Here is a 13,760-nt window from a genome sequence, read left to right on the forward strand (position 1 = left end):
GACCTGGGGAGGCTGGTGGGTGGCTCCGGTGGCCAGTGGCCAGGCCACCAGGGGCTGGCATCTCCAGGGCAGTTGGGAGGCTGGGGCCACCTGCCTGGATGTGTGCTCAGAGCCACTGGGGCCTCTTCCTGCCCGAGGAGCAGGCGGCTGAGAGCCTCCTGATGCTCAGATGACCGGGCCTGAGGTGCGGGGCTGAGGGGGTGACACGTCAGAGGCGGCCTTGACCTGTGGTGGGCGCAGTGTGCCCCAGACCACAGTGGGGGGCTCAGGGATTACAGACATGGGCCCCCGTCAGCAATGGGGCAGACCATCTGGGTGGAGGTACAGGGCCGCAGGGAGGCTCCCCCCACCTCTGTGTCTGCCTTCAGGAGGGTCCCCACATTCTGAAGCCTCCAAACACGTAGGTACCTCACCCAGACCGCAGGCACCTCCCTCCATCCACAGGGGACCGCAGACCGCAGGGGCCTCCCTCAGTCCACACAGGACCGCAGGCCCTAGAGGCCTTCGTCCACGAGGGCTGAGGGCCCAGGCCCCGCCCCTACGGCAGCCCCGCCTCAGTGGCCTAAGCTGGGTTCCCTTGGAGACCCTCGGCCACAGCCCCACCCTCCGCCAGCAGTCCCGGGGGGACCTGGGGCTCCTCTGCTGAGGTATCTGGCGGCCCCCACAGCCCAGCAGACTGGGTCAGGAGGGCGCAGGTCGGGGGGGTGGGGTGCTGAGGAGGGGCGGGGGGGTGGGTGTCCTGCCGGGAGGTCTCCAGCGGGGGGGCGAGGTGGGGGATGTCCTGCTGGGCAGAGGGGCTCCAGGGTGGGCTCGGCTGGCCGCGCCGGGAGGTCTCCAGCGAGGGGCGGGGAGCCCCGAGGCTCCCGCCCCCCTTCCCTCACCCCGCGGCTCTGGAGCCGCGCAGACGCTGCTGCAGGGACAGGCCCGATGGGCCGCGTGGGTGGGGGTGGGCGCGGTGCCGGGCGCCGGGGCGAGCGGGGACGGAAAAAGTGAGTGGGGCGCGGGGCCGCGTTACGGGAAGGCGGATGCTCAGCGCTGAGCGCCGCTCTCGGTCTCGCTGAGCTGGGCGAGGCTGCCAGGCGCCGGCTCTGCCCGCCCGCGGCCGGGCCACTTCCGGCCCCCTGCTGCCCGCTCTTTTGTCTTTGAAATCTTTCTAGTATCAGTATGAACGCGAGGTCTTTAATCCTGCTCAGAGTGTGTGAATCAGGGAGATGTTCAGTGTTCACTGTGGCGTCTCTGACGCTCGAGCGGCCCCCACGGCTCCTGACCGGGCTCCAGCCTGCAATGCACCGTGGGCTGGGTACCCCTGCACACGGTGGCCCAGAGCCAGTTCGCCCAGAGTCCAGGCCTGGGGGCCTCTGCCTCCCCGGGCCGCCCCACTGTCTGCCCTCAGCACGGTGAACCCCTGGGACTTCCGTCCCTGTCAGCCCACCCCCTGCCCCTTCTGGTGTCGAGGTTCTTCACCCGCGACACCAGGGCCTCTTCCCGGCATAGTCGCCTGGGGTGTGAGCAAGCTCTCCGCGTTGGCTGGTTCACAGGTGTGGCTGTGACCTGCAGTTTTCTGATTTTGAGTGAAACCAGCATCCTTTCCCTGTGTGCACATGTGTACATGCGACACGTGGCTGGCGTGTGCATGTCATTTGCTCCCCTACATCCCCCCTGTATCTGTGACCTTGCTGTCTCCTGTAACTGGAGTATCAGCCTCCTGCGTGATATTTAAATACTGTCCCCAGCGTGCTGGTGAGGATTTTTCTCCCACGCTGCAGGGTTTCCCCCAATTCACACTTGAATTTCCCCATCCTCTCTTCCCGGCACCTTGGGAAGCCATCTCCTCCCTCCCTGTGAGGCTCTGGCCGGTTTTCCTCCTGCGTCCAACGGGGCTGGGACTGATGGAAGCCAGGGCGAGCAAGACCGGTCCCCCTTAAAACTTCCTAAACCACCTGAAAGAGCTCCCCGTGGGCCCTGTTCCTGGCTTTTCATGTGCTAACGCCACTGCTTTTAAGGACCCCGAGTTTCAGATCTGATGACGCTGCTTTTCTTTCACTTTCCTTTCCTGGTTTTCTTGGCTGTTACTCGCCTGTTTGTTTTTCCAAGTGAACCTTACAGTTGCAGAAATGTGGGTTTTACTGGGATCGTGTTAAATTCGGAGGAACTGACGTCTCGGACAGTGCCACGCCTGTGCTCCGCGCTGCCCTTGCGGCTTCTCACTGTTCTCGTGAGAGCTACGCCTGGGTGCTGTCGTCGGCGGAATATTCTCTATCACTTTTTCTTCAGAGTGGTTCTTGCTGGGTGTATGAAAGCCGTTTATTTCTGGATGTTAACGTCACAGTTGCCACGGACTAGGTTCTACTGTTGCCGGAGCTGTTTCCCCACAGAACCTGCCGGGTTTTCCAGGCAAAGCTTCCCAGGCAGTGTTCCCGCTGGGATCCCGGCCCGGTTTCTTTCCCCTGGCCCGGGGCAGTCCGGGGGTGGCAGGCACAGGGTGTGGGCTCGAGGGGCCTCTGTGCTCCGGGCCCAGGGTTGGGGTGTCTGTCCTGTTGGTCAGGGGCATCCCCCGCCATATGGAACAGACTGGAACCTGCTGCTGGCTTCACGCGGGGCCTGTGGGGCTGCAGCAGCACATTCAGGCCCAGCAGCTTGGTTGGGGGCGTGCAGGGGGCAGGCTGATGGCACAGGGTCGGGGTAGGGCACTGGAGGCTGGACGGGATCCTGGGGAAGGGCTTTCAGCTCCTGCGCGGTGTGAGTGTGGGGGTCGGGCTTGGGAGGCCAGTGTGCTCCTGGGTAGCCAGGGGGCGGTGCTGTGTCCTCCACTGTCTGCAGCCCTGCCCAGCCCCTCCCTGCTCCTCCCCCAACGGCGAGCAGGGAAACTCCGGGCCTTTCCTGGAGTGTTCTCACTCTTTAATTACAGTGTAACAGAGTAGGGCAGGGCATGTGGACCCCTGCATGGGATACATGCCCCCCACCCAGGCCGAGCTGACCCTAGCCACACGGTCAGAGTGCGTGTGCAGGCCTTGGGAGGGGACCTGCCCAGCACCCTGGGGGGAGCCTGGCTGAGACCCCTCTGAGTAGCACCGTGAATGGGAGTCCAGGAGACGTGCAGATGCATGGAGACCCCGAGCCCCCAGGAGGGTTTCAGCGGCTGACTGCAGCTCTGCCAGCTCCCTCCTTTGCCTGTTTCCTGGGCTGCACGAAGGCCTGGTGTGTTTGCAGGCAGAGGGCCCACCGCTGTCCTGGCTCTCTCCGGGCCTGAGGGGGCCAGAGGCCATGGGGAACCCTGACCTCGTGCACGTCCCCATGCGCCCCTCGAGGAACCCGAGTGCTGGGTCTACCGGCCTGCACCACGGCACAGTCTCCAGGCCCCAGGCTCCCTTGGGAGGCAGTGGGTGTGTATAAGGGTGGCTCCAGGCAGCTCAGTCCAGGGCTGGGCCCGGGGTCCTGGGCGAGGCTCCCTCCCTTGCCCCTAGGGACAATGACGCTTCCTGCCCCCGGATTGCTGCAAGCCTTGAAACGGGAGCCAGGCACAGCTGGCAGGCGCTGGCAGGTACCGGGAGGTCCCCTGTGGGCCGGCCTCAAGCCCTCGGTGGCCCACCCATCTCCTCTCCACCGCGTGCCTCTCCAGGGAACGCGGTCAGCCCTGGCTCTGGGCGGAGGGTCTGAAGGACTCTGCCCAGCCTGTGAAGCCAGTCAGAGGGGCCAGGAGCAGTGTCCATCCTCGGTCCTCAGTGGCCAGGGCCCCTGCGGGCTGTCGGCGGACGCCCTGCGGCCTGGGAAGACGATGGTGGCGTACTCTGTCTGCTCCGGGACGCAGGGAGCCGCGGGCTCCGGGGTCTTCTCCCGCCACTGGAAGTCCAGCTCCCCGTAGTCCACTGTGACAGCCGGCACAGAGGGGCAGCCCTCCTTCTAGGGGAGAGAGGGAGGGATGGTCACAGGTCTCCGCGCGTGCCTGCGAGCGCACACACACACACCCCTCCTGGAACAGGCAGTGATGCTGGGCAAGGGGCGTGGCTGTTCTGAGGTGGCTCCGCCCGGTTGACCGGTTGACTGTGGTGGGAAGGGAAGGACACTCACCGGAGGCTGGTCTTGGCTCCTGCGGGCGCAGCCCCCTGCAGGGAAGTACTCGAGTCAGGGAGCCCCAAGGCCCTGCAGTCGTGAGCTGGGGCTTCAGGAGTCCCTGGGCCCCAGAAAGGCGCCGGGTCCTCTGGCCTCCCCACCAGCCCCCAGAGCCCTCTTGGGACCTGAGCTGTCTGAGCCCCAGGGCCCGGCGGGCTCCTGGGCGTCCTGTGCGGCCCAGCCCAGAGGCCCTCCACCAGCCGCCGCGGCTGTGCACCGTCAGTGGTCCCTGCACGTCCCCTCACACATCTGAGGGAGGGAGGCGCGGTCCCCTGGCGAGACGACACCCACGCGGGCGTGTCACTGCGGCTGTCACCTCGGGTGCCCGGCAGTTAGAAGAGCTCAGTGCCTTGGCTGAGGTCCAGCCAGGGTGACGGCCGTGGTGGGGGCTGCCTTCCCTCCCCTACTTCCCAAGAGCAGGCCCCGGGGAGGGCCAGCATCCAGCAGGCCCAGCGGAGGGGTTTCCGAAGGGATCCCTGGCCCTGGAGGCCCAGTCCAGCCTCTCCCTGATGGGGAACACAGAGGGGATAGGATTGGGGCAGGAGGCGAGGGAGGGGGCAGGGGGCAGAGGCGGGGAGCAGTGCCTTTGGGGACCCGTCACCTCGAGTGGCCCTGAGGAAGACCGCGGCCAGGACCCAGATCAGTGGCGGCAGCAGCAGGACCCCCAGAAGGACGCTTGTGACGCCGATGACCAGGCTCTGCATCTGGCCCTCAGGCCTGGGCTGGGGGCTGGGGGGCTCCGTTGGCGGCTCCAGGACCGCCTCTGCAGGGCCGGAGGATAGAGATCAGAGCTGGGCACCCAGCGGTCCTCTCCTCCAAGTCCTAGGCCCACACATGCGGTCTCCAAGCCTGGCCTTGGGCAGGGCTTCCAAGCACAAGGTCACCCTCAGAGGCCTCCCTGCCAGCCCCCTTCCTCAAGGACAGTGGATCTGAGGGGTGCTTCCAGCCGTGGAGAGCGAGGACGGGGGTCACCGTGGTCTTGGGAGTGGGATGCAGGCCCGGCACGAAGCCTGGCGACCCCAAGACCACCCTGCCCTGGTGGCTCCCACCCCAGCCCTGGGGCCTGCCCTGCGCTAGGGTCTCTGGCGCCCACACCTGTCACCATGAGCTCTGCGCTGTGGCTCTCGTTGATCTGCGTCCGGGGTGGCAGGTAGATGGCCCCGCAGAAGTAGACGCCGCTGTCATTGCGCTGGGCCGCCACGATGCTCATGTTAAACTGCTGCCCATCGGGCAGCGGCGTGACGCGGAAGCGCCGGTCTCGGCTGGGCTGGCTGCGGTCCTCAGGGAAGGCGGCCAGTTTGTCCATCTGGTTGCTGGGGCTCTTGCGGTACCAGTTGAGGACGAAGCGCTCCGGCTTACTGGAGAAGCTGCAGGTGAAGGTGGCATTCGCTCCCTCGGGCACGACCAGCCGGGGGGGAGAGAAGGTGAGGGCGCTCCAGGGCCTGCTGGAGGCCTCTGTGGGGAGAGCGGGCGTGAGGTGGGCAGGGACAGCCCCCGGCCCCGGCCCCTCACCTTCCCTCAGCCCCACCAATGAGGAGGCTCTGCCGCGTGCTTCTGCCCCCGAGCCCTGCTCGCCCCCGGGGCAGGACGCTCACCCCCGGGGCAGGACGCTCACCCCCGGGGACAGGGCGATCGCCCCTGGGAACAGGACCCTCGCCCCAAGGACAGATCACTTCCCCCCTGGGACAGCGTGCTCTCCCCAGGGACAGCGTGCTCGTCCCCGGGGACAGGACGCTTGCCCCAAGGGAGAGGACGCTCGGCCCCGGGGCAGGATGCTCGGCCCCGGGGACAGCGTGCTCGCCCCCGCGGACAGCGTGCTCGCCCCCGGGGACAGGACGCTAGCCCCGGGGGACAGGACGCTAGCCCCGGGGGACGGGACACTCGGCCCCTGGACAGGACGCTCGGCCCCGGGACAGGACGCTCACCCCCGGGGACAGGGTGCTCGCCCCCGGGGACAGCGTGCTCGCCCCTAGGGACAGGGTGCTCGCCCCCGCGGACAGCGCACTCGCCCCCGGGGACAGGTCGCTTCACCCCTGGGACAGCGTGCTCGCCCCAGGGACAGCGTGCTAGCCTCCGGGGACAGCGTGCTCGACCCCGGGGACAGGACGCTCAGCCCGGGGAACAGGACGCTCGGTCCCGGGACAGGACGCTCACCTCTCACAGACAGCTCCATGGTGGGACTCTGTCCTCTGACTGTACTGACCTGGGGCCTGCTCTGACCTCCAGGCCCTCATTTCTGCCCCCTGCCCCAGGTGGTAAGGGCCTCCACCCTCTCCCTTGCTGAATCCTAGTTGCCAGTCCCTGCAGGTCCGAGCCCCACGGTCCCAGCTCCAGCACCCTGGGTCCTGCCTGCTCTGAGCGGGGGAGGGGGTGGGTAACCCCTGGGGGCGTCCCGTGGAGGGGGACAAGCTCCATCTCAGGACAGGGTCATTGTTGGAACCCCCCACCTCACGGCGGGCACTGCTAACCAGGCGGTGAGCGAGAGACCCTCTGTATGTACTGCCACAACTCGGTGACTGGCGCTCAGAGGCCAGCGGGGCCATCGCTCATCTGAGGGTGGGTCTGAGCTCTGCCTGCACGCCCCCAACCAGGCCTGCCACAGCCTGCCAAGGCCCACCGGGGGCCGCCCCATCACGTTCAGGGACCTGCTCGCTGACACACGCACACATGCACGTTCCCACACGCCCGCGTGGGTGTACACGCCCTCACCCACCCGCTGGCTGGGTGGGGGGATGACACCCCTCCTAGGAGATGTCCGTCACATCCCCCTCGGAGTCGAGGCCGACGTGGTGCCCCCTTCGCAAGGAGGCGCCCTGTGGATGGAGGGTGCAGGGTGGCTCCTGATTTGTACATGGGACCCTGAGAACCATGGCAGGGAGTGGCAGGCCTGTGGCTGCCCGGTCTGGACCCAGCTCTGGGTCTGCGGACAGCTGCCCCAGCGCCCCTCCCCCACAATGCTCCTCCAGGCCTGGGGTCTCCCAGCCCCTGTGGAGGGCGGCTCCTGGCTTCTGTGGAGGACCTCCCAACCCCGCCCCGCTGCTTTACGTACAAGCTGAGCACAGATTCGGTCAAAGCTGTGCGGTGGTGGTGGTGTAGCGAGCTGAGAACACTGGCTCTGGTTCCGCTGGCCCAGCCCAGCCCTGCTGTGCACATGGCCCTTGGTCGGTGCTCCCTGACTCCCACCTGCGGCGAGCCTAAGTCTGGGGCTTCACAGACACCCTAGACTGGCCCTCCCAGACTGTGCCCCCACCCGCCACACCCACGCCACCTCTTGTCCCACCTGCCGAGGCCTTGAGTGAGCCCACTCTTGCGTGGCACCCCCAGCAGGGCCCCTACTCTGAACCCCTGCGTGGACATTTGCTGGCGGGCCGCGTGTCTGGGGAGGGGGGCCTGCCCGCCTTCAGGTCAGGCCCTCAGCAGTCCCCCCGGCCGGAATCGGTGACCATCTGTGACCTTTTGTGGGGCCTCATGGAGTCGGAACTGGATGAGCTGGACCCTGGGCTGCCAGCCTTGTCTCTACATAGCTGCCCTCGGCCTGCTCAGGCCCTGGGACGGCAGGTCCCTGCTGGTGGCTGACAAGGCCCTGCTCCGTCCGGACCCTGCGAACCCCCGCTGCCTCTCAGCCCCTCCTCCAGCACAGCGCTGCCTCCTCCCAGATGCCCACCCCACCCCTACCGGGCCTCACCCTGTGGCTGGAGGCCGGGGCTGGAGGCCGCCGGGCCTGAGGCCCAGTCAAGGGTGGTGCCTGCGGGGCAGTGATTGTGGGCGGCCCGTCCCCTCTGGGTGCTCAGGACCCAGCTCCGACGGGGCACTCGCCTCCCAGGGCCTTGGCTGTCAGGGGCCCCGGGGGCCGGGCTGGGGTGTGGGGTCACAGAGCGGACCCTCATGGGGTACCTGGCGGCCCCCAGAGGGAGAAAAATGGGCTCCTCTGAGCAAGAGTCCAGAAAAAGCGCAGAGCAGACGGAGGACGGGGCGGGAGCCCGGGGCGGCGGACAGCTGGGGGCCCTGGGTCCTGTGATGCACGTGTCCCCCTGTTCAGCCTTGGCGTGGGAGGCGGTGCCGAGCTTCTTCCCGAGTCCGGGGCGGGGCCTCACTTTATCTCTGCGGTAGGAACACCTATGAAGTCGGCTCTTATCATTTATGAATTGAGCGTTTAAATGTTGGCTATTTCTGTAACAGTAGAATGTCAACGAGGGGCCCCCAGGCCTTTTTTCCTCTTTGAGAAGAGGGTTGAGGAGAAAGCTGAGCCCTAGCAGGGTCAGCGGGGAGAGAGCCCGGGGGAGGACTGGGTGTGATGGGCTGTGAGCCTTGAGAAGGGCTCAGCGTGCCCTCAGAGACCGCATCTCACAGCTGCTGTCTGATGCTTGATGTGGGCAACACCCACCTGCGGTGCTGAAAGCACTGCTCATGGATTGTGAGGTCCCTGCCTTGGGTCTCCAATTCATCCCAAAGGGAAAGGTGCGCCTTCCTCTCCTTTGCAGTGGACCCGGAGGGAGTGACCCCATCGTGGGGTCCCCAACAGGTGCCCCAAGAAGGGCCAGCATGTCTGTGACCTCCTACAAGTGAATGACAGTCACGCCCTACCTGGGTCCTTCAGAAATGCCCATACCTGCAGCACAACCCAAGATAGGCGCGCGGGGCTGCGTCAGACAAAGAGTGTCTGCTCAGCAAAGGACACCGTCAAAATCGGACCAAAGGGTCAAAATCGGACCAAAGAGTGCCTGCTCAGCAAAGGACACCGTCAAAATCGGACCAAAGGGCGCCCGCTCAGCAAAGGACACCATCAAAATCGGACCAAAGGGCTCCTGCTCAGCAAAGGACACCGTCAAAATCGGACCAAAGGGTCAAAATCGGACCAAAGGGCGCCCGCTCAGCAAAGGACACCGTCAAAATCGGACCAAAGGGCGCCCACTCAGCAAAGGACACCGTCAAAATCGGACCAAAGGGCGCCCGCTCAGCAAAGGACACTGTCAAAATCGGACCAAAGGGCGCCCGCTTAGCAAAGGACACCGTCAAAATCGGACCAAAGGGCGCCTGCTCAGCAAAGGACACCGTCAAAATCGGACCAAAGGGCGCCCGCTCAGCAAAGGACACTGTCAAAATCGGACCAAAGGGCGCCTGCTCAGCAAAGGACACCGTCAAAATCGGACCAAAGGGTCAAAATCGGACCAAAGGGCGCCCGCTCAGCAAAGGACACCGTCAAAATCGGACCAAAGGGCACCCGCTCAGCAAAGGACACTGTCAAAATAGGACCAAAGGGCACCCGCTCAGCAAAGGACACCATCAAAATCGGACCAAAGGGCACCCGCTCAGCAAAGGACACCGTCAAAATCAGACCAAAGAGCGCCCGCTCAGCAAAGGACACCTTCAAAATCAGACCAAAGGGCACCCGCTCAGCAAAGGACACCGTCAAAAGCTGAAGAGGCAGCCGAGCGAATGGGAGAACGTACTTGCAAATCATACATCTGCTAAGGGGTTAATACCCAGAGCATATAAAAAATTCTGAAAACAATAGCAAAAAGTCAAACAATCTGATTAAAAAATGGGCAGAGGACCTGAGGAGACATTTTCCCCAAGAAGATGTGCAGGTGGGGCACAGGGACATGGAAGGCGCTCAGCATCGGCGGCGAGCAGGAGTCGGGACGCACACAGAAACCACAGCGAGCCGGCCCCTCGCAGCTGCCGAACGGCCGTCATCCAAGAGACTAGAGGTAACAAGTGGCGGAGAGGATGTGGAGAAAACTGGAAACTGGTGCGAGGTATGAAGGTTCCTGAAAAACTAAAAATAGAACTACCACACGATCCACCAATTTCACTCGGTTTTCATGTGAAGGAAACCGAAGCACTCACTTGGAAGATACACACACCTCCATGTTCATAGCAGCATGGTTTACAACAGCCAAGATGTGGACACAAGCCGAGTGCCCATGGACAGAGGAACGGATAAAGAAGATATGGTCCATTATACAGTGGAGCACCGCTGCTGGTGCTGCTGAGTCGCTTCAGTCGTGTCCGACTCTGCAACCCCATAGACGGCAGCCCACCAGGCTCCCCCGTCCCTGGGATTCTCCAGGCAAGAACACTGGAGTGGGTTACTCAGCCACAAAAAAGCATGAAATCTTGTCACTTGTGACAACATGGATGGAGCTGGAGAATATTATACTTAGTGAAGTAAGTTGCACAGAGAAAGACAAATGCTGTTTAATTTTACTTATATGTGGAATCTAAAAAACTAAGAAACAAAAAAACCCAAAACAAAGCAAGATAAAAATCGAGCTCGTGGGTACGAAGAACAGACTGAAATTTGCCAGAGGTGCGTACTCAGTTGCTTCAGGCATGTCTGACTCCATGCGCCCCACGGACTGTAGCCCGCCAGGCTCCTCTGTCCGTGGGATTTCCCAGGCAGGAATACTGGAGTGGGTTGCCATTTCCTCCTCCAGAGGATTTTCCCCACCCAGGGATGGAACCAGCGTCTCCTGTGTCTCCTGTGTTGGTAGGTGGGTCCTTTACCACCGAGCCACCAGGGACGATCATTGCCGGAGGTTGAGGTGGGCGAATGGGTGAAGGCGGCCAAAATGTACCCACTTCCAGGTATAAATAAGTCCTTGGGGTGTGATCTGCAGCATGGGGGCTAGGGTTAATAATATGTACTGCATATTTGAAAGTACCTAGGAGAGTAGATCTTGAAAGTCCTCCTTATAAGAGAAAACTGGTACCTGTATATGGTGATGATATTAGCCAGACCCACTCTGATGATCGTTTTGGAATATATACAAGTGTGAAATCATTACATGGTATACCTGAAATGAATATGATGAGGCATGCCAGTTATACCTCAAAACATCCTAATTCTAAGGATTTCCATATCGGAAATGAAATAGAGATTTGATTACAAAAAGAAGAGAAGAATGCTGGGCCCAACAAAGCCAGGGAGAGGGACGCCTGCTGAGGTCCGAGGAGGCGGGGTCCTTGACTCAACTCATCCGGGAAGGGGCCAGGCAGAGGGCAGGCTCGCGACGCAGGGGCGTCTGAACGGTGGGCCTGCCGCGAGGCCTCCGCCCTGGGCCTTAGGGGCTCTGTGACTGCTGTGTGTGCACCAAGAGGGCTGTGGGCTGTGCGGCCCCAGACCCAGGCGTTTAGCAGCCCCCAGATTGCGGCCCTATGGGAAACGGGGTCTTTGCTGGCAGGATCGGGTGAGATGAGGAGTTGGTCTGTGGCCCCTAACGCGCCGTTCCTGTGTCCTTCCTGGGGAGAAGACATGGACGGACCTGCACACGGAGCACGCCGTGTGACACGGAGCAGAGCTGGGGTGATGTGTCCACAGGCCCCGAGACGCCCGGGGTCCCTACCGCTGCCCGGGGCTGGGAGGGGCCTCGGGCAGAGAGAACCCGGAGACCCTGAGGCCCCTCTGACTTCCCACCTCCAGAGCCACCAGCCCACAGGCTTCTGAGGTCCACGTGGCCAGCCTGGGGTGGGGGTCGCCACGGCAGCCCCAGCACACTGACCCAGGGTCGGTGGTTGGCCACTGGGTGCAGGGTGTTCATCGCTGTGTTTCTGTACTTTTTTGTATCTTTCAAATACTTTTCAAGATTGTAAGTTGAAAAAAATAAAGAATCTGACTTAGAAAAAGTATGTCACAGGCAGAGCCAGACAGCTCTTACAAGACGGAGTTCTCATGACACTGTACAGTGGCATTTTATCCCCAAGCTGCGGTGGGAAAATTTCTGCTCAAAGCAGTTAAGGGATCTGTCCCAAGCTCCCCAGTGCCGACCCCTTTAACATTCTGATCCTTCCTTTCTTTGGGAAGGGACCCTGGAGGGGAGCAAGTCACGGGAGGCAAGTCACCCCCACCCGAGCCTCGGCCCTTCTTCCTGGGCGACACGCACCCAGTCTCCACCCCTCCCCATGCCGTGCCTGGACCCCCAGGGCTCCCCACGGGGCACCTTGTAACCACAGGCTTCTGGACCACTGACCACAGCCTTGAGTTTTGCTCTGTCCACGGTGAGCAAGTCCAGGGGAGGAAGGAGAGCAGGGAGGTCCAGCTGTCCCACTCTGTTGGCCAGGCCCAGGCCTGGCACAGACACCTGAAGGGCTCTGGGCACTGGAGTCCAGGACAGGTGGCCAGGGGGTCAGGTCTGCCACCCCTCCCTGCGGCCTTTCCAAGGCCCTGGCCCCCGGAGCCCAGTGAGGTCCAGAGGAACAGCCCTAGGGCCGACTGGGAGCCCCCTTCCCTGGTGTTCCCCTCCGGCAGGACTTGGCACAGCGGCTGAGGGCAAGGGGAGCCAGGAGGGGCGCCTCCCTGACCACGAGGCTCTGGCTGTGGGCCTGCAGAGCCTCCTGGGGAACAGCCTGTACAGGGCGCTGGGGCCAGGCCCCTTCTGGAAGCCCTGCAGACGCTCCTGGCCCTGTGCCCCAGGGCGCCTGTCACAGACCCAGTGGGGCACGGCCCAGGCCCACGAGGGGATGGGGGCTGAATGGGTGTTACTGGAGCTGGGACCCCGCTGACATAATTGCAGAAACACCGTCAGGCCGTCCAGCCTGTGCCCTCAAGGAAACGGCCAGTCCGTTTTCCCACAGGAAGACACAGGTGGGCCCGGGGTCTGGACTCTGGCAGACCAGCGCTGTCATCCTACAGGGAGGGCGCGAGTCCGCCCGTCCCTCAGGCCTCCCGGCAAGAGCGGGGCCCTCCTGCCTGCTCCCCAGGGGGATGGGGCCCACCCCTCGGCGAGGACAGGGCCCACCCCAGGCAAGGACGGCAGGTGAGCAGCCGGAGCCCAGAGAGGGCCCTTCCCCGGTCCCAGGCCACGTAGCACCCTGCCGGGGCCGTGCCGGGCCTCGGGGGCCCGGTCCCACCGGCCGGAGACTGCGAAGGGGAGGCTCTGCCCTGACCCCGCGCCACCCAGCCCCGGCCCACCTACCTAGGAGCCATCCTGGCCAGCAGCCCAGCTGCAGCACGGCCCAGACGAGTGGCCACAGCGCCCGCGGGGTCCCCATGCCCAGGGCGCCTGCCCGCCGGCATGCCGCTCACAGCCTCCACTGCCGCAGGAGAGGAGAGGAAGCTGTCCCGGGCGGGCGGAGGGCCCCGCCCCCAGCCCACCCCCTCTTCCTGGTGGGAGAGACACACTGCACCGAGACAGACAGAGGGGGAGAGGAGCGAGACACGGGCCGGAGGAGGAGGAGATGGGTCTGCCCCCCTGGCCCGGGGAGGCTCTCGGCTCCTTCTGTGTTGCTGCCCCTTCCTGAAGCCAGGACCCCCCTGGGCGGGAGGAGGGTCTTCTGTCCCCCCTCCCCCGGCCAGTCCTGCCCTCTCTGGGCCCAGGTCCCAGCACCACTGTGCTTGAACCGTGGACTGCCGGAGCCCGCTCTGCTGGGGGCAGCGAGTGCTGGGCGGGCCCCTGACTTGCCAGACCTCCCTCATGGCGGTGGGCAACCTCCCCAGTGGAGGTGGGCGGCGAGGCTCTGGGCTCTTTCCTCCAGGCCCTCCTGCGACCCGTGCCTCCTGTCCTACCCAGGGCGCTGGGCCCCTCCCCACGCCCTCGGTGGTCCCTCTGGCCTTAAGTGGATGGGGGGCTTCTGGGGGCCGGCTCTCAGGAGGACCCTGGCAGTGGCGGGGGGGCAGCCTCACTTCCACCTCTTTCCTCCTGCAGAAG

General features: G+C 64.0%; 1 protein-coding gene across 2 annotated transcripts; it reads right to left on the reverse strand.

The window, feature by feature from the left end:
- Positions 1–2,876: 2,876 nt before the first annotated feature.
- Positions 2,877–13,199, reverse strand: PDCD1 (programmed cell death 1). 2 transcript variants are annotated; one of them, NM_001083506.1, is given in 5 exon segments: positions 2,882–3,900; positions 4,069–4,103; positions 4,712–4,873; positions 5,206–5,565; positions 13,029–13,126. In NM_001083506.1, coding segments are annotated over 5 exon segments (849 nt in total). In that variant the 5' UTR covers positions 13,105–13,126; the 3' UTR covers positions 2,882–3,684.
- Between the last annotated feature and the right edge of the window lie 561 nt (positions 13,200–13,760).

The sequence above is a fragment of the Bos taurus genome, chromosome 3 (assembly GCF_002263795.3).
Source record: "Bos taurus isolate L1 Dominette 01449 registration number 42190680 breed Hereford chromosome 3, ARS-UCD2.0, whole genome shotgun sequence".
NCBI lineage: Eukaryota > Metazoa > Chordata > Mammalia > Artiodactyla > Bovidae > Bos > Bos taurus.

Bases quoted from the DNA above. Each gene is read 5' to 3' on its own strand.
- PDCD1 (XM_010803904.4), bottom strand. From the start codon at position 13,104: ATGGGGACCCCGCGGGCGCTGTGGCCACTCGTCTGGGCCGTGCTGCAG. The intron at 5,566-13,028 runs GTAGGTGGGCCG...CTCTCCCCACAG, and splicing joins CTGGCCAGGATGGCTCCTAG to AGGCCTCCAGCAGGCCCTGG. The intron at 3,901-4,711 runs GTGACGGGTCCC...TCTCTCCCCTAG, and splicing joins CTTCCTCAGGGCCACTCGAG to AAGGAGGGCTGCCCCTCTGT.